We start from the raw sequence: 19,925 nt of genomic DNA on the forward strand, positions 1-19,925 counted from the left end.
TGATCAGCTTACTGTCGATTTTGTGCATCATTAGTAACTTATTGTAACTGATTTGCTCTAAGTTGGTAGAAATACTAGTAATATATACCTTCTAAATATGAGATTTTTAAGAATCATACATAAACAATTAAACCGAAAAAAAAAATTAAGAGGTAAAAGCTAATCCCAACTCATCCTAATTGTTGGGAAACAATTCTTCATTGACCAAGAAGAGTTAAATTTGTAAACACTCAATTTTGCACCCATAATTTAATCAAGGAAGATGGCTAGAATGACCATTTATGTACCCAAAATTCATGATTGCATTACATATATTAATTCATTCATCGTATATGATAAAAATGATCATGAGATTCTAACGGTCGTGACGGTATTTTCGATTGCACGGTTTGTATGCATTTTGTTTGGGTGGAACCAACCACACATGATTAATTTAAATTAATTTTGATTGGTTAGACAATTAAAATTAATTCAATAATTTTGTGATTGGTTGTTAGTTAGTGTCAAAAGTAGGCTTACTTGCATGGGAATAAAGTGGATAATTAGATAACAACAAAATTGTGGATAATCAAGACTTTTTGAAGTGTTTATCTACAAGATAGTCATTAATGTAAAGACTTGAATCAAGAAAAGGGGTTTAATTTTTGGATACAAATTAAAAACGCATCTATGTGCAAGTCTCGACTAAAAAAACCTCAAAAAAAGGAGTCCAAAGTGGACCAAAACTCAAACGTGAGTCTAGCACCTAAGAGGGCCATCCAGCACTCTTGGAGTGTCGATTGGCACAAATGCAAGACTCAGCCTGAAGGCTCTTGGATTGAGATAAACCTTACCTTTTACAATCTTTTAGAGATAAGGATGTGTCCCAGTTCATATCTGATCATTCAGCTAATTTTCCAAAGCATCCCAGCCTCTATAAAGAGAGGATGCCTCTCAAAATTCAGCACACTTTTTAACACTTTTTGACCCCCCCCCCTTTCTGGCTCTTCTTTTCTTTTCCTTTCTCCCTTATGTTAAAGACGTTCTGGAGGTTCTTGCCTTAGGAATTTCTTTTTTGTAAGCGAAATATTTTAGGCTTCAAAGAGTTGAATAAATTTCTTTGAATACTAAAATATTCTTTCACTAAGAAGAGCACACTAATGCAAGAGGTAGTCTATTTCTTTTATTTTTCTAGTCTTTTCTATTATTTTTGTTTGATGATGCATGAATAGGTTCAAAATATTTGATTATTTCTAATTCTTGATATAATTGCCATGTTTTGTTTAAAGTTTTTTCTTTAAATATGTTCTTATGTAGTTTTTGTTGTGGTTTCTCTCTTGAATCTCAAAATCTGCTAATTATCAAAGATCTCTTTAAACTAAAAACTGATCTAAATTTTTCAGATCTGAATTTTTTTTTTAACTCTCAAAACTGATCTGTATTTTCATTAAATACAGATCTGATTTTTTATAACTCTCAAAACTTATCTGTATTTTCATTAAATACAAATCTGATTTTTTTAGGAAAAAGTTTTCTTTGTGACACAATTGCAGATTTTGAAATTTAAAAGAAGGAATTAAAAATTAGGTTGAAGTCTTTTCTTTTTCTTAATAAGTGATGCATGTAAACAAATTTATCTCATGAGTGTAAATCCTCCTTCAAAAGTCTTTTTTATTTTATATCCAACAATAGATCTAAATTTTTTTTAATATATAAAAACCAAAAATCTTTTTTTAACTGTTTAAAACATATCTGATTTTTCTTGATAAAATCACTTTTTTAACTGTTCAAAATAGATCTGACATTTTTTAACAAAATCTTGTTCCTTTCTTTACACAAAAACATATATGATATTTTTTAACAAAAAACTTGTTCTTTTCTTTACATAAACAAAGATCTGATTTTCTTTACAAATCTTTTTATTTTTATCTACATAAAAATGATTTTTCTTTACAAATCTTAATTTTTTTAATTCAAGATCTGATTTTTTCTAAAAAAGAGGATACATTCATAAGATAAATTTATTTGAGTTAGTTCTGGTCAAGTGTCTGTTATGTGTTTCAATATATCATTCAACATCATGCTAAAAAGGGTATATTGGTCATTAGAGTCTAGAAGACCAGACTTTGTTTAGGTAGAATGGATGTCTAACACTTTCCCATTCCGTAACCTAGCCCCCAAGTTTAGGATTTTTGGATAGGTAAATTAGTGCTTTGTCTTTTCAATTTTTGGTAGATGGTAACTAGGACCAAAAGTTTTGTTTTCTTTTGCATAGATTGTAACTAGGACTCAAAACCTTGTAAGATTTAATTTACCAAAATTGTACTTTTCTTTCTTCAATCAAGGACAATGAAATATTGTGCACTTGGAACTTGTACTTATTTTTTCTTATTTTTTTGTATAAAAAATAAGTGGCGACTCCACATCACTTACCCAAAAGGAGAGGTACCCTGAAAAAGCACACAAATCTCTTTTTTTGAGAGCACCCCAGGTTTTGCTGTCTCTCACAAACTTACATTTCGTTTGTTTCGCTATAAAATATTTTACACATTTTACCTTTTTTTTTGGTTGTAAAATGGTTGGTCAAATGTAAAATATTTTAGGTCAACTATTATTTTGTTATTCAAAATGATTTCTTTGTGAACTTATTAGATACTCTTAATTTGTATTTAGGGTGGTTTCGGTTTAGATCACCAATCTCGCACTTCTCATAGATCGCAGGTTCATTCCATCAAGAAACTAGCATATAGCGATAAATGCTGTGTATTGAAGACTCCATTGGCTATTACATAATTATTTTGAACAACCACATTTATTTTGGAAGTACTGTACTTTGTTTATAATATTGTCATAGTTTGGGTGGTTTTTTTTTTTTTTTATCGGTAGACAAGTGTTTTATTACAACCACATTTATTTTGGAAGTATTGTATTTTGTCTATAATATTGTCATAGTTTGGGTGGTTGTTGTTGTTGTTGTTGTTGTTGTTTTTTTTTTTTTTTTTTTTTTTTTTTTTTTTTTTTTTTTTTTTTGTATCGGTAGACAAGTGTTTTGTTACAACCACATTTATTTTGGAAGTATTGTACTTTGTTTATAATATTGTCATAGTTTAGGTGGTTTTTTTTGTTTTTTGTGTAGGTAGAAAAGTGTTTTGTTCAATTTAAGATAATACATGTATTGGTATTTTATATATATATATATATATATATATATATATATATATATATATATATATATATATATATATATATATCTATTTGAATTTATGGTTAATGTGTTAGTGCGTTAGTTTGGACATTTGTTATTGTGGAATATTGATGATCAATAGGTATATTTGATCTATTACAAGCTTATGTTAGTTATTGTTGAATTTTGAGCAAGTTTAGTAATAATAATAAGTAGGTTTTAGCAACGTTTTTGAAACGTCGCTATAGGATTGCTTATTTGCAGCATTTTAAAAATGTTTCTAAATGTATTTTCCTACATTTTATATGAAAATGTTATATTATTTAGTGACATTTGTCACTAAAAGTTTTTGAATGCCATTAAAGAGTCACATATGGCGATGTTTGTAGAAACGTGGCAATAGACATATAGCAACCGCTCTATTGTGACGTTTTTGAATGTTGCAAAATAAAACGTCGCTCTAAACCATTTGCATCTATAGCGACTTTTTGGATTTTTAGTAACGTTTTACAAACGTTGCCTTAATCTAGATTTCTTGCAGTGAAATAACCAAAATGGCCATAGTCAATCAAGACTTGACCGAAGGTCAAAATTGATCAAAACTCCGTCAAAATGATATTTTATATGTTTTTATATCAAATATAAGGTTATCAGAGTTTTTTTTTTGGTTAACTTTGACTAAATTTGACCTAGGATTGACTTTATGTATAGAACTTGCTTATCATAATATTGTACTACATTCAACATTTTCATGAAGACATGGGGCCTCGTTTTGGTTGTTTTGGAGATTCCTTTCTCTATAAAATCTTTCCTATTTATGGTCGAAAGGTAATTGTGGACGTACATTTTCTTGAAGGAGTGGTGGAAGCAAAACTCTCCAAAATAGAAACTTAAGTACTAAAGTCAATGCTGATTTGTGTAACATGGTTAGAGCCACATTTGCAGTGGGTTTGAACGACATGGAGAAGATCAAAGCATGGATTGTATATAGCTAAAAGCAACAAGGACAATGAGTCACGCCAGTATATTTATCAGCATACGTCCTAACATTTGCATTTGTATATAGGGTTTGTTTGTGTAAAATGCAAGAGAGTGTGAATGAGAAAAATGTTGTGAGGACGGTCCAAATTACTTTGGATTCATTGCTGGTGGTATTTCTCTTCTGGACTTTCCGGTACCTGCAACCTATTGTGGTAATTGTGTGGAGTGTGGTCACTCAATGGCAATGATGAGTAGCGGCGAAAGAGACTGGAAGCACTGTGAAGGAGTTGTATAAGGCAGTTTTTGGGAAGTGCAAAGAATGGATATTGGATTAGAAGGTGTTTTTCGGGTTGGAGCTGCATGTTATGGTTGCTGGGTCACCTAAATTGGATCTTTATGAAATTGATTTTGGCGGGGAAGAGACAAGAGGATAGAGGAGAGATTTCAATTGATTGCATTAAAGCCATTGCATGTGAAGAGTGACATTGAGGTTGTCATAGTTCTACATGAATATGAGATGGATGCTTTTACCACAATCATAGCTATTCTATGATTTATTATTCTAGCTTTAGGTGTCCTTTTTTTTTTTTTAGCTATACAATAGAAAAGAGAAAATATGGACATTGTTCTATCCAAATTTGGGCTTCTTTTGTATTGACAGTATTTTTTTTTTTATTGAAATAATAATTAAAAGTTTATGTCAAAGCATATTTGATTAATTTGTTGCAGTTGACGACTACCTTGAAGCTGTAGAAAATGAATTATTTATTTAGTTAACAGCATGCATGATTAAAGAAAATTTTAAAAAAAAATCCATAAGCGAGACTCTTGGCATGCAAAGCAATTGTTGAAATCATTTTTTTTAAATAAAATAAAATAAATTAGAATTAGAATTACTAGGAGGTGCCATTGAGTTAAAAGGCTCTTAGTTGTTATCATTTTAATTACGGTAGCAATCAATTTAAGTGTCTTTTGAATATAAAATGGTAGTTACCTAAAGGAGGAACTCTCACTTAAGTTGTTTAATAATAAAAATGTATAAATATGATGATAAAGAGTAATAATTGAGCAAATGCCTTAATATATTTAAGTTGTTTAGTGATTTCACCCTCAAGTATATAATCCACTTTCCTTTTTTATGAAAAGTACATTAGGTGAGTGAGGAATAAAAATTCTTCATCCTACTCTTAGCTTTCCACTTTATATTCTATCAATTGCAGTATCTTCTTCTTTAAAAAAAAACTGTAGTATCTTAAGTGTTTTTTATTTTTTCTTTGATTATTTTATAAGGGGAAAAAAATATGTGACAAGCTATAATTTATGGAAAATAAAATCATATCATATACTATATAATAAAAGTTTGACTCAGAAGCCGTGGTTGTGCCAAGTGGCTGTATCAAATTGTAGAAAATTTATAGATAGAAACAACTTATAATTTTTTCTTATCAACTATTGATTTATCACTAATTTTTAGATAAAAATAACAATACTTTGTTAGATAAAAACAACTTCTTATTTATTTTTATCAACTATTGCTTTATCACTTTTTTATTAATGCGACTTAGCCGTGTTATCGTAAGGCCTTTTGATTGTCTGGCCAACTAATGCTATCTCACCAAATTTTAAAGTTAAAAAAAAAAAAAACCAACTTGCATAGTTAAGAAGAGTTAGACATGTGCATGAGTTAGAGAGTTATATCTATTTGATTATTGAGATAAAACCAATTTTCATTGTGAGTGAGTTATAGTATAATATTAATTCCTAATTAGCATAAATGTGTAATCTATAATGTATATTTATCTACTATATATATATATATATATATATATGCTAATAAAAAAAAATTGGATACAAGGAATAGACTCTTAGGTGATGTATATATATGCTTACAAAGTTATACAATCACGATAGGATGAAGAAGAGCACGAACTCTTAGGAGCTTAGCTAGCCCATCTTTGATAAGTAGCAATCAAGCAATTACTTCATAAGATGTGCAATTATGCAACAAGAGGCAACAAGAGCTTTTATGATGTTATTCTATTTAATATAATGTTACAAATTCAGGGGTAAAACTCATCCTTAAAAACTGGCCTGCAAGGAGAGGGTGCTCAAGAGCTTATAAACACATGTTTAAACTTACACTTAAGTAATGTGGGACACTAGGATCATAACATACTACTACGCTTCACAATTGACATCCACAACGACTCACTCTAGCGACACTGACTTGATGGTAGCATTTTTTTGTGACTTCATTCACTTATCAGTTATTTTAATCTAGCCTCTAGGTCGCCCCATCCGAGATCTGACCACAAAATCGTAACTCATATGATCTCATACTCAATGAGTTACCCCCGATTACTTAGAATGGTAGTTGACTCTGATATCAAATGTTACAAACTCATGGGTAGAACTCACCCTTGAAAACCAGCTTACAAGAGGAGGGTGTTTAGGAGTTTATAAACACATGTTTGAACTTACACTTAAGCAATGTAAAACACTAGGATCATATCGCATACGCTAGGAGGAGATTTAGTGTACAAGGAATAAATCTCAGGCCAAAGCCTATTTTGACTTCTAGCATGAATCCAAACTATCATGCTTATTTTTCTTTTCATTTTCTAAATGTTATGTATGTTGTTGTCAGCCTCCTTTTTTTGTTTTGTTGGTTATTTTAGATGTCAAAAATTAAGGTAGTACTTGATAAAATTTGGGTCTAGCACACTTACGAGCTACAAACCCGAAGATCACAACATTCAATAAACCTAACTATTGCCTCCTTTAAAATTGAAGAAATAAGAAGTTCACACACACACACACACACACATATATATATATATATATACACATGACTCATTTGAAAGGGGACAAGAAGAAAATGAATAAAGTCATAGCCAAGAAAAAAAAAAAAAACCAATTCTCGCTTTAAAACTCTAATGGTGTGTTTGAATGACATTATTTAAGCATTTAGATTTGGATTTGGGTGATATGATTTGGCGCAAAATTGGATTCTAATTTCAAATTTTAATTGAACTTTCTCTAAATTTTGCTTATTAATATATATATATATATACACACATATATATATATTATAAAATAAAAAATAAATCTTCAACATATAATGGATCATCGATCCATTTTAAAAACAAACGAGAGGATAATCTTATTTGCAAAAACAATGTGAAATAATATATACGAATACTAGAAAAAGTTAAAAATGTTGGCTCATATTCTGAATGAGAATTTAATCTGATATCTAGTCTAGAGGCCTTATTGGCAGAGTGGAGCTCATGCGACTCAATGAAGCTTAGTATGCCAGGATGAATAATAATTTCGCCCCAGCTTGCAGTCCAATAAAGGTGTATTGGAACTTCAATGTACCATGTTAGAGTTTTAAGTTTTAACTGAGGAAGTATATATGTTGTAACTTGTATATATAGCTTATTCTTTTCTGATAGTGAAAAATTTGCACCACTCCTATAGATGTAGACAGACAGTAGACACACTAACGAACCATATAAGATTCTCTACGTTGATATCCTCTCCCTTTCTCTATATTTCTTACTTGCTTAAATCAACAATAAGAAAGGTGTTATCTTGTCATACTTCCACGTGGGACGTATGATACAGTTTCCGAATTTTTGGTTGCCAAATATTGAGTTATGCTACATAGGCAACTTAATATGGCACATAAGTTTTTAGTATTAGTAAGATGGAATGAATGATTAAATTGAAATCATTTTTAAAAAACGGAGATTACATTTTTTTTTTCAAAAAAAAAATCATAGTCAAATTGAAATTCATGTAAATTTATTGATAGATAAAAATAAGTATTTATCCTAGCTAAGAGATAAATTGTAATATGATATATATAAATATATAAATATAAAATTGCAATATGATCGTACATAAGCAGTTCCACTGTAATAATGTAGGACTGGCTCGTATGATAAGGTTAGAACAAAAACCGAGTATGTACAATACGTTCTTCATGCATGAGGGGTATTTCCTTTCTCAAAGCATAAAAAAGATATAAGTAATTTGCGATCATGATCGCTCGAAACAAGGGAAAAAATATATATAAATAAATGAAAGGAATTAACTAAGGAAAAGTTAGGAAGACCATAAGGAAGTAAGCAAGCAACCCTAGCCGCGCCCGCTTGGCACAAAGACGTGCGCCAAAATTGTTCTTCAACGCTTAGAGAGTTAGAGACCACTATTGGTCAAACTAGGTTGTCGCTGAAGTCTTGTAGGTTCCTCTCAGTGAAGGTGGTGGATTTGCCAAAATATTCTATTTACTCCAGTTTTCATTCATTTCTTGATAGTTGGTATACGTATACTTATTGTCAGGGACGGAGGCATTCATTGACCAAGGGGGGCAGTGGCCCCCCCTAATTTAAAAAAAAAAAAATTTATATATATATATGCATTAATTTTAGCAATTTTATTCTATAAAATTACATTTTACCCTATTAACAATATTATTGAATCTTTTTAGAGTAACGTTAAAGATACAAACTTATTTACAATATTTTTATAAACTGTTGAAATACAAATTCTTATTGGTTCGCATCTGGGTTTATTACTTGCATAACTTTTTTACTTATCAATAATCACTCACTATATCATCAATATACTTCTAGCACTTTTCTCATTTTAAAGGCCATTAAAATTTTATAGATCTAAAATCTAAAACAACATATACTAGCCCAAAAACATTTGTGCAACAACAAAAATCACCAATAGCAAAGCTAAAAAAAATTAAGTCTAATTAACCAATTTTACTCAAATAAATAATTGCCCTTTAAAAAGTTTTAAATAGAATAATTTTGTCTTTACCTAGCAAATGCACACATTAAAAATTAAAAAAAAAAAAACTCCACAACTAAGAAGCTGCCAAACTAGAGGTCAAAGTCGCCCCCCTTAACTTAAAATCCTGGCTCCGTCCCTGCTTATTGTCATCTCTAATTTTATAATTTATTGGCTGTACCAGTAGGCAATCTAAAGTAATAATTAGGTCACATTAGACAAAAAATATCAACTATTTACAATTGCACAAATTAATATACGTGTTCAGTTATCTCTAGAATTATTCATTTCTTATTTCTTTTCAACTTCATATTTTCCAAAGAAATAATAATATACTAATAATAGTGACACGTTGAATACCTACAGATAAGGTATAAGAAAGGCCTCTGATATAGGAATAGGATAGCTGACTAGAAGAGAATGAACATAAAGGAATGGGCCGCCCATGCAATCAAAGGAGGAAAATGGAAAGCAGCTTAAATCCAGGTGTTGCAATTTGATTGGGTGTTTAAACTATTTTACTTTTCATTTGTTTGTTTCTTTCCTCTCTTTCCATTTCGAGTCTGCTTTCTTCATCGTTACTTGTGCCTATAAAACACCATATTTGAATGAAACCCTAAACTAAAATTCTCATTATCCATTACCCAGCAAAAAAAAGATCTATTCTAGAGAGCTACAGTAGTAACCAATCCAATAAGCTAGCTGAGAGAGATATTAACATCATGAGGAACCCATCATCGGGAGGAGGGTCGACGAGCAAGACACCATGTTGTAGCAAAGTGGGGATAAAAAGAGGGCCATGGACTCCTGAGGAAGATGAGATTTTATCAAATTACATCAAAAGAGAAGGTGAAGGAAGGTGGCGCACTCTACCAAAACGTGCCGGATTGCTCCGCTGTGGCAAGAGCTGTCGCCTTCGGTGGATGAATTATCTTCGTCCTTCTGTTAAGAGAGGACGTATTGCTCCTGATGAGGAAGATCTCATTCTTCGCCTTCACCGCTTACTTGGTAACAGGTAATTAATACCACTAATTAATCATACATCATATTTACTCCTTCAGGGTTTTCTTCTCCAACCAAATCACCTACTACTTTAGGAGTTCTTTCATTTTTGATTTCTTATCACTTTATCCATTTGGGTTTTTGAGTTTTGATCTTGAGCTTGAGGCTTTTGTGCCAATTTGTCATTCTCTCTCTCTCTCTCTCTCTCTCAGGTGGTCTTTGATAGCTGGAAGAATTCCAGGACGAACTGACAATGAGATAAAAAACTATTGGAACACCCATCTTAGCAAGAAGCTAATCAACCAAGGAATAGATCCAAGAACCCACAAACCACTAGTAGTCAACCCTAACCCTAATAATTCCCCAGAAGTAATAATAGCTCATGATCATGCTGCATCAATTTCAAACCCAAACCCTATATCTAATTTGTCTCCTGGGTTATTAGAAGAAACTGGTGGAAGCTCTCTAGTCAGTGGTATTCAAATAAGTGATGCAAATGACCAACTGGGTCAATATCAAAATCTGGTGGCGAATGATATTAGTAACACTCAGAATTGGCAAAATTCTGATGGTGCAATGACCATGGGATTGCGAGGCGGCTATGTACAAGGAAATGAAGAAAATTATATTGAAAACAGCAATGAGGATACCTTCTCTTCATTTCTGGATTCTTTGATTAATGACAATATGTTTGTGAATCAACAACAACAACAGCCTACTTTTAATCCTCTCATTTCTTCTTCTTCTTCTGCGCCGACCTTCAACCATGCTGCCATCTGGGAAGTTTGACTGATCAGATCTACAATACATACCTCGTGTGATGAACAAAGTGAGTTAAACAATATTAATCACCTAGCATGATCATGAGGGGCTCCAAAACTATATCAATTTGATTATCATTTTATGTGTGTGATGTTATTGTGATATCTTTTTTTTTTTTTTTGGTTGTGTTTTTCATAATTGTGTTTTAAGAAAACTTAGACTACATGATTGTTAGAAATTATAGATCTTTAGTGTCAATGTATTATGTATTGGTTTGCAAATGATTATAAAAAGAAAAAAAAATGTATTGGTTTGCAAATGAAATGTTCATTCTTGTTTGTTTTTGTCCTCTTTCCCCCTTAACAAACAGTTAAACGAATCAATTCGCTACGGATGTCCACTCTTTTGTTAATAAATGATAGTTTTCTATTAGAAGCATACATAGTTATAATTATGACTTTAAAATATACAACAAATTTCACAAATGTTAAAGATGGTAAATTGTGATTAGTTTATAGTGTAATTTTTTTTGAGAAACACACACATGCACACACACACACATATATATATAGGAGAAGGGGGATGAGATAAAGAAATACACTCACACGTCAACACCAAAACTGCATGCAGCAGTTAGTGTCGCGGAGCAAATGATAAATCCCTTCTTAATATCATATCTTACCGATATGAGACGACTCAACAATACTGAGTATCTTTTTTTTGAAAAAAACACACACACACACACACATATATATATATATATAGCATAATTGATGTCACTAATTGGTCTCATGTGAAAGTGATGTAACATAAACAATGCTAGAGCTATAAAAAATTATATAACTTTTACCATAACTTGCCATGTGACTAGAGTTGTGGTATAATTTGTGTAATTTTTTGTGATATTAGTATTCTTATTAAATGGAGTACTAATCACAATATAACATTTAAATGAGTTATGAACTTGTTTTGTATGTAGCATTGTTGCAGTTGTAAACACAAATGTACACTCGCTATAGTTTTTCAGCTGCATGCAATTAGATGTATCTAGCTAAATGAATTTATTTCATCAATATAAATCAAAGATCAAGAATAGCTTTTCTAGCATATGAGCTCATATATAAATTTTATCTTGGTCTCAAATAGGAATTATTTCTTCTCTTGCCTGTAAAGTTTCATTAACTACCTCAAAACAAATACTCACCAAATATAGTTTTTTGTTGCATGCTGAATGAAAAGTCGATGCCCCCTCCCCACTTCAAAAAAAAAAAAAAAAGCAAAACAAAAGCTAGGAAGAAGACATGAAGCAGTCAATAATTTATTTATATTCTTTAATTGTGATAAATACGATGACATGATGTATGTATGTATGTATATCAGCTGGAAACCATAGAGTTTGCACATACATAGACGAATTCATCATATGTGGGCGTCATTGATGCTCCAAGCCATAGGATAAATATAAATTGGCACAGCTTTCTTTACTGCATATGTTACATAATCCTAGTTAGGACTAATAGAATTCATGAGCTTTAGCTTATCTAAGATGCAAGGTAGTAACAAGTTGATAGAAGAATAGTGAGAAAATTAAACAGCTGAGCAAGAATTGTACTAATAATTATGCCAGAAACATAGTAATGCAATTACTTTAACCCGATTGCTATTGCAAGAGAATATATTTGCTACGGTTCACTTCAAATTAGACAATGTCCACAGGCCATTCAAATTTTATTGGTTGCAGCCATGCATGCATGTAAGAAATAGTCTTCGTTTCCTGTGCAATGCATGAAATGGGCGCAAAACTGTTGAATAATCCCAAGAACAGTTTTAACATGGTATATCACAGCCATGTCTCAGTTTTTCTAACATAGTATATCCCACCCTTTGTGTTTCTTTTCGAGCCATCAACCACATAAATCGAATAAAGATCTCACGCAACCTTTCATAATTCCATCAAAAGCTCCTCCAGAAAACCCCTCATGCACCCTCACGCATCATCAGAAGAGTATGCCAATCATCGGCACTCACACATGCCATGCATCAAGACTTAGGCCCATATACCATATATATGTGCACTAGCGTCATACTTCACCATAATGTGCTATAACCATACACAAGAATATTACCCATGCAAGTTTCATCAAAGGTTGCTAACTCATGCATCTCTAAGGCCTAAGGGTTAGATGTGCCCCGTCGAACCAGTTTTCAACTACTTGCTACCAACACAACGTTGTTCACAATTGATATCATCATTCTTGTTGTTGTCGTCGCTGCACTCACAACGCTTACATTTATCAATGTCATCATTGTTGGCAGTTGTCCTGAATCCATCATCCAAGGCCAAATGTTGTTTCTGCTACCACTGATATCACATCCATTTCGTAAATTCCATTCTATTCCATATCAAGCTCAATCTTCTGTACATCCAATTCGATCCAACTTTGTAATGGTTTTCCATTCCAAACTCAAGCTTACCCCTTCAGTTTAAGAATATTAGAAATATTAAGATCTAAGAGACCCAAGCACATTGTAAGCTCGTACTCGTTGAACAAACAAAGCTATCGTATTTGTAATGTAAGTACTAAAACCTTAAGGTTAATCTAAGGTTAGCTACTATATATAATCTACATTGGAGTTCATTGTTACACTAAGTACTTAAAAGATGTAGCCTCTCATGCAGCTTTTTATTGTGGGTGTAGTCATAGCAGTCAGGCCAAACCATGTTCATTTTTCTTCCACTTTCTGTTTCTTTCGCTTCTCTCTCTTTCTCATGCATAATCCGAACATCAATTCTAACATGCAAGACTTGGTGGCTTTTAAATTTAGGCTCACTCAAACAACAGCTAACCCATCTTGGGCCCTTACTCAAAAACCTGAAATTGGTGAGCATTATATGACTACTATAACAGAGGTGGATGTGAGAACTATGATAGAGGGTGCAGATCTAGACGACCTTCCATTTGAAATATCTTTCACAGCATATAATGTTTGGGGAGTTTTCTTGATATATAGGACATTATACCTTACCACCTTAGAAGAAGTGAGCTGTACTGGATAGTCGAAGCATTCTCTTATCTTATTAAGAATATGCCTTTGTGGATTGAAGTACATTATAATTTTCCCATTGAGATGCGGACTAATTAAGGAAGGTTAAGCCATGCATGTGGGTAGCATATATATAGGGTAAGGCTAACCTGAAAATAAGCAGGGCAGGTAGATTATCCATTGAAGTAGAAGTTGATGATAGGATATTCCCAAATTCTTGAAGCTCAACCCCGGAATTGTAAACCGCTTGAAATTGATGGAGAGGTGCCCACAGAAACTACCAGTGTGGGAAGTATAGAAGCGACCGAAACCGATCAACTTTGGCTGTTACTGATCAGTTCAAACTCGATCATCAGAGCCGACTTTGACAATTCAATTACTTGTTCGTGGGCTTGGTCGATAACCAAACTTGTCAATAATGTGTGTACGTGTCTATATATATGATTAAAAAAAAAAATTCAATTATTTTTTTTTTTTTATACAAGATAGAATTCTACTCTACCCTAATTTAATTGTACATATATGTGAAATTGTTTTTTAAAGACTTGAACCCTCACATTTGCTTCCTATATCTCACAAGCACTTATACTTGTAGAGTGACTATTACACTTACGGTATGCGATGATCAAATTATTGTTAAACAACTTCGTTTTAATATATATATATATATATATATATATATATATATATATATATATATATATATATATGCGCATTAAAATGCCGTCTTTTTGTTTAGAAGAATTGAAAAACCAAAGGCCTAATTGAAACAGCATACATGTCAACAAAACCTACCTCTCTCACCATTCTATCAATCTCCTTACGTACTGTTGCTCCGCGCGCGGGTGTACCCTCTCATTCACTTGGTTTTGGTATTAAATCTCTCGCACAGAAAACTCAAATAAATACCACTCTATCTATAATGACTCATATAGGCTAGTTAAATAGCAAAAAGTATTCTATATATGGTACAGTTTTATGAAACCTCTCTTTCATAATATATAAGACAAACATATATAATTGTGAGTCTTTATGTTGTGAGAGGCTCATGAGATAATATATCCTTTCTTTATAGGGTCATATGTCATGTTTTATATAAAGAGAAGATGGCGAGGAAGAGGATTTCTCATTCTCCAATTTTTTTTTTTTTTTCTCTCCATGTCCTAATTAAACAAAAGTCTTACGTAAAATAAACCCTCATGGTCATATATGGGAGTTCACGAGATCAAATCTCAAAGGGGCCAACAACTATGACCTCTTAATTGCAAGAGGAATTTAAGTCACTCACTTAAGTTTTTTTTTTTTGGTTAACCACTCACTTAAGTTGACTTGTGAGAGAAAGCTGTCAACTGTCTCTCGACGATTCCTTGGAAGACAGTCAAGCAATCAAGCTCACGTGGAAAAGGGACTGGGACCAACAATTATGGTCTTGAAGGGTCCCTTCTTACTCAATGGCAGCTATGTATGTTGGCCTTTAATTTGTTTAACATGTATGTGCTTTTTTTTTAAATTTTTTAAATTTTAAAGTTTGAGACAGCCTATATATGTTATGCCCTCTGGTTGTGGAGCTTAATTTGTTTTACGTAACTGTTTTTTTCGAAAGCTGTTTTCAATTGTTTTTGTCGTGGTTGTTTTCATGGTATATATTTGGGTCCCAATTCCCAAAGTAGTTGGCTTCAGGTTGCAGCCCTTGCAGCTCCATTTGAGAGCTCAAAGTATCTCTGTCGACTACTAGATTTCTATTTTAAGCCTCAAAGCTTTGCACTATATTTGTTTGTCTGTAGCCTCAGCCAAGAAAATAAATAAAATTGGAAAAAAAATCATGTCTTCTTTTTTTTTTTTTTTTTTGGGAAACCATTTCTTAGAACATTCACATAAGTGATAAAAAATTTAGTTTTTACCAATTCAAAAAATTACTTTATCTATTTTAAATTTTTAACACACTACTTTATAATACATCCAATACCAAATACTCTATTCTTTTACAACTTCATTTAAGTATTTTTTTTATTAAAAAAAAAGCTTTACCACTCAAGAGTCTCTCTCTAACTTTCATTTAAACAATGTTTTTTGTATTTACCATCTAGCTACAGTATATAGCCAAGATAGGGGTTTAAAATTTTGTCTTTTATCACCTTTGATATAGTAAGTTTTTTAATGTTTTTGAGTGCTAAAAAAACATTTTAGTTATTTTAGCACCTTTGATGTGAATACTCTTTGGACATAGTTAGCACGGAGTTTAATAGTTTAACTTAAATTAGATGAGTAATGTTGAAAGCTCAATTAGTGTGAGAACACTAATACTTGCTCAGACACCATTTTAAAATTACGGCTAGATTGATTTTATTGTAACTTATCAAAATGCAAAATAAGAATAAATATGCGCAATAAACTGGTAACACTACTTTAAGCCATACTTAACCACAATGAACAATAAAAAAAAGTTTAAAGAGTAGGGAAGAGAGATGCAAACACAAGATAACACCAAGACATGTGGAGAAAAACCTCTCTGCGACCCTCCAAGTCGAAATCGATCTACTAGTGAATAAGTTGGAGTACACGAATAACAAAAGACCCTCCAAGCCTAGTCTACCCCATATACTTGAGCCCTCCAAAACTCTTGCTACCAACAAACTTCTCTGAGTCTTGTCTTCACTGGCTTTCCGGATCTCACAATTTAGCCCAATTGCATCTTCTACTTAATGGCTCTTTTCAATACTTTCCTAAGGCACCAAAACTTGACCAACACTCAAATTGGGTGAGGTAAGCGTTTGGGCTAAGAACATCTTAAGGATGTAGAGATGGAGAGATAAGAGTAAAGGAAAACTAAAAGAAAATGTGTAAATGATTATGGGTATGACAATCTCTAACTCTTAAGTGTTTTTGCTAGGGTTTTCTCTCTGAAAAGCACTCCTTACATTTCATGAATAATGGAGGTATATATAGTGTGGGTAAATAATTTGATAAAACACTTTTTCTTTTTGCGAAATAGAGAGTTTCGTGGGTACCTCGCGAGATGGCCTTTCTCGTGAAGTACTCACGAATTTGACATTTTGACATTGCTCTTCAGCTTCTAGTCATATGCTTCACATGTGGCCTTTCTCGGGTTACTCTTCTCGCGAGCTAGTCGTGAACTGCACTAATTCTTCTTTGACGCTTGATTCTTCACCAATCTCTTGCATTCATCCCTTATAAATAAACCCACATAAATATAAGGAATGATTGGAGAAAATACAATCAAATTTGGTACTGAATTAAGCCAACAAATACTAGTTGAAAATCACAACTTTACAACTGCTAACTACACAAAAAATTTAACAACTGAGTTTACAAGGTTTTACTAACTTTAATATGGGTTCACTATTGACATCTTTTATTTATCACCCAATAACAACTTACAACCTTGTGAATTGTGTACCTCTCAATTATTGATCTAGCTAGTAGAGATCTTAATTTAATCTATGTGCTGTCTAGTTTATTATTCCTATTTAAATCTTTCAACACGCTATAAAGTTTACCTGTAACCTTGAGGAACTCATATAAACCACACAAAAACAAATAAATATCAAATATTTGAGTTAAAAATTAATTAATTAAAGGAAATGGAAAGACAATTAATATTGCATGTCTGTCTATCCACGGAATTTGATGACTTCATTTGTTTATTGATTTAAGTTTTGACTACTATAAAGCCTGAATAGTAATCATCCTATTGTTGGAGGAATTATAAGATACTCGTAGTGACATGATCCACCATTCTACTTAAAGACTTTCACCTGTTTAAAATTGCTGAGTTAAAAAAAAATTAAAACAAAAACTAATTACTGACTCAGTAATTTTTAACAAGTGAGAGTTTTTTAGTAGAATAATGAACAAGTAACGTGGTTTACTAGGGGACAATATAATTTTTCCTATTGTTGGGCAAGTAAAATATATTAGTAAGATATTGGAATGTCTCTTACCGGCCGCTATATCATGTTGGGATCGTAGATACAGGTTTACTTCAATTTATTCTTTTTGGTCCACCTTTAATGGACACAAATTAGGGCAAAAGTTAGTGAGCTTCAACTTCTAAAATGATCAACATGCATGGTGGATATATACGCGTCACCCACCACCCATGAGAGGAAGGGGAAGGGGGTATTAATTGGAATTCTGAAATGGAGGAGCTAGCCATACTTGTTCTAAAAATTAGCTACTATTTTTGAAAATATATAAATTAAATAGAGTAGTAGCTAGGATGCATGCAGATTTATTTGAAGCCAACGGGTGTCAAATTGGAGGCCCTTGGTTGCTAAAAGTATATATTTATTTTAGTAAAGGGAGGAGAAACGAGAAGATATAAATAAGAAAGTCTTTTTATTTTTATTTTTTATAAAGCATCTTTTATTGTCTTTGTCTTTTCTCATCATTAGGGGGGAAAAAAGCAAAGGAAAATTCGATTGTACGTCTGCATGCAAATTCATTCAGTTCTACCACTCAAAAAAATTCATGGTAAAAATGAAGAAAAATTAATTAATATAGGCAGTATCCAAATTATAAACATCTCTTTATTGCTCTTACTTACCTCTTGAATGCAAAATTAGATTTTACGTCTCCACAAAGCTTGTTTAAATGAAGCCAGCCTTTCTAATATATATATTGTTGGAATAACATGCATTTTTACTAACGCAAGATTACCAATGGCAAATTAATTTCCACAAATAGCAAAACAATTCCACAGAAACAATTGTAAAGAACGACGACTATGTTTGGAAATTAACTCAGCTGCAGGCTATATAAACATATATATAGACCATAACGTTTTTTGAAAATCAATTAAAGTATTATCAACCATATATATTATATGCGCACACAGTTTCTAATTCTAATGCCTATACATAAGATAGAAGGAATGAGGTAGAATAAGAACACCATCTCAAAAAAAAAAGGTAGAATAAGAATGAATAAGGGTTAAAAGCAGCAGCTAACCTGGGCTGGACAATTGAAGCTCAAAATTGGCAACTTCCATACTTGAAAAGTGAAATGATCGATCATTGAATCATCACTACATAAATTGAATGGTCTAGACAAGATGGAAGGGTAGCTCAAGTATATGTCTATATGTATGTAAAAAAGAGTTAGTTTCATGCACGTGCTTATAGTTGCTTAGCCAAGTGATCGGCCAAATGGACCAAACATTCTACTAGAGAAACACCGACCGCTTAATGAACCTAACCTTCCTTTTCAACTTTCTACCTATATAGCTAATGACTGGTGCATGTTTCTCAACTGCCTATCTGTTACTTCTGCTCCACCTAAAGAACTCCACTGACTCAAATTCTCGTTAGTAATTCATTGGTTTTAAAAATATTTTTTTATTAAAAAAAAAAAAGAAAAAAAAGAATTTTTTTACCATTTTTTATATTTTTATAAAAATTGTATCAAAATTTTCCTAAAATGACTCATTAACAAATGTCTTTAGGACACTTATTAGCCATACCCTTTAATGTGCCCTCTTTCCTTTTCTGTTTTTTCTTTTCAACGATATTATGAATACGATGATTCTTACACTCAATTTCACAACTTATTGCCTTTTATAATTATGAATGATTAACAAAAATTTATGAGTATTGTTTATAGAGAGATGTTACGTCCACAATATTTTTATAACATTTTCACAACAAATCACAGATGGTTAGATGTTATTGGTTCAAATTTGAATTTAACACGAAGATTACTTTTTTGCCCCAACAATAACAACCAGTAACAACCTACCACTTAAGATTTGTTGTAAAAATATTGTGAAAATGTTGTGTACATATCATTTCTCTTGTTTATATAGACAAAAAATAATCTGCTACATACTCATAATCGCACAAATCAATAAATCATGAAATTGTATGTTCAAATAGGCATATTTCTATAATTATTATATCCCTTTCCTTTTTATAGATATTAAATTACCATTTTAACTAAATAAAAAGGAAAAGTGAGGAACATTTATAGCACACGATTTTGGGAAAATTGAAAAGAAAATAGGGAAGGGCATAGAAGTTGATAATGTAAAAGAAAAATGATAGGACCAACAAATTGTCACAGTTCGTGTCCAACAAATTTTCGTACTATCCAGGGCATAGCGGTAATTTTCTTTATTTTTTTGTTGGGGTGTTGGGCTTTTTCT

General features: G+C 32.0%; 1 protein-coding gene, 1 long non-coding RNA gene and 1 pseudogene across 2 annotated transcripts; 2 read left to right on the forward strand and 1 right to left on the reverse strand.

Annotated features, from left to right (window-relative positions):
- Window positions 1-3,717: 3,717 nt before the first annotated feature.
- LOC142609030 (phenolic glucoside malonyltransferase 1-like) lies at window positions 3,718-4,697 on the forward strand (annotated as a pseudogene).
- A 4,805-nt stretch (window positions 4,698-9,502) lies between these two features.
- LOC142610819 (uncharacterized) lies at window positions 9,503-11,036 on the forward strand. Its single transcript, XM_075782761.1, has 2 exons — window positions 9,503-9,968; window positions 10,168-11,036. The coding sequence occupies exons 1-2, from the start codon at window positions 9,676-9,678 to the stop codon at window positions 10,742-10,744; spliced, it is 870 nt and encodes a 289-aa protein (XP_075638876.1). The 5' UTR covers window positions 9,503-9,675; the 3' UTR covers window positions 10,745-11,036.
- Window positions 11,037-16,254: 5,218 nt separating this feature from the next.
- LOC142610820 (uncharacterized) lies at window positions 16,255-18,855 on the reverse strand. Its single transcript, XR_012839890.1, has 2 exons — window positions 18,734-18,855; window positions 16,255-16,950 (listed from the first exon to the last, which is right to left on the reverse strand). It is a non-coding gene; the product is annotated as an uncharacterized LOC142610820 (long non-coding RNA).
- Window positions 18,856-19,925: the final 1,070 nt, after the last annotated feature.

The sequence above is a fragment of the Castanea sativa genome, chromosome 9 (assembly GCF_040712315.1).
Source record: "Castanea sativa cultivar Marrone di Chiusa Pesio chromosome 9, ASM4071231v1".
NCBI classification, from domain to species: domain Eukaryota; kingdom Viridiplantae; phylum Streptophyta; class Magnoliopsida; order Fagales; family Fagaceae; genus Castanea; species Castanea sativa.

Excerpts from the sequence above, each read along its gene's own strand:
- LOC142610819 (XM_075782761.1), top strand. The coding sequence starts at position 9,676 with ATGAGGAACCCATCATCGGGAGGAGGGTCGACGAGCAAGACACCATGT. Across the intron at positions 9,969-10,167 it reads CACCGCTTACTTGGTAACAG|GTGGTCTTTGATAGCTGGAA; the intron begins GTAATTAATACC and ends TCTCTCTCTCAG.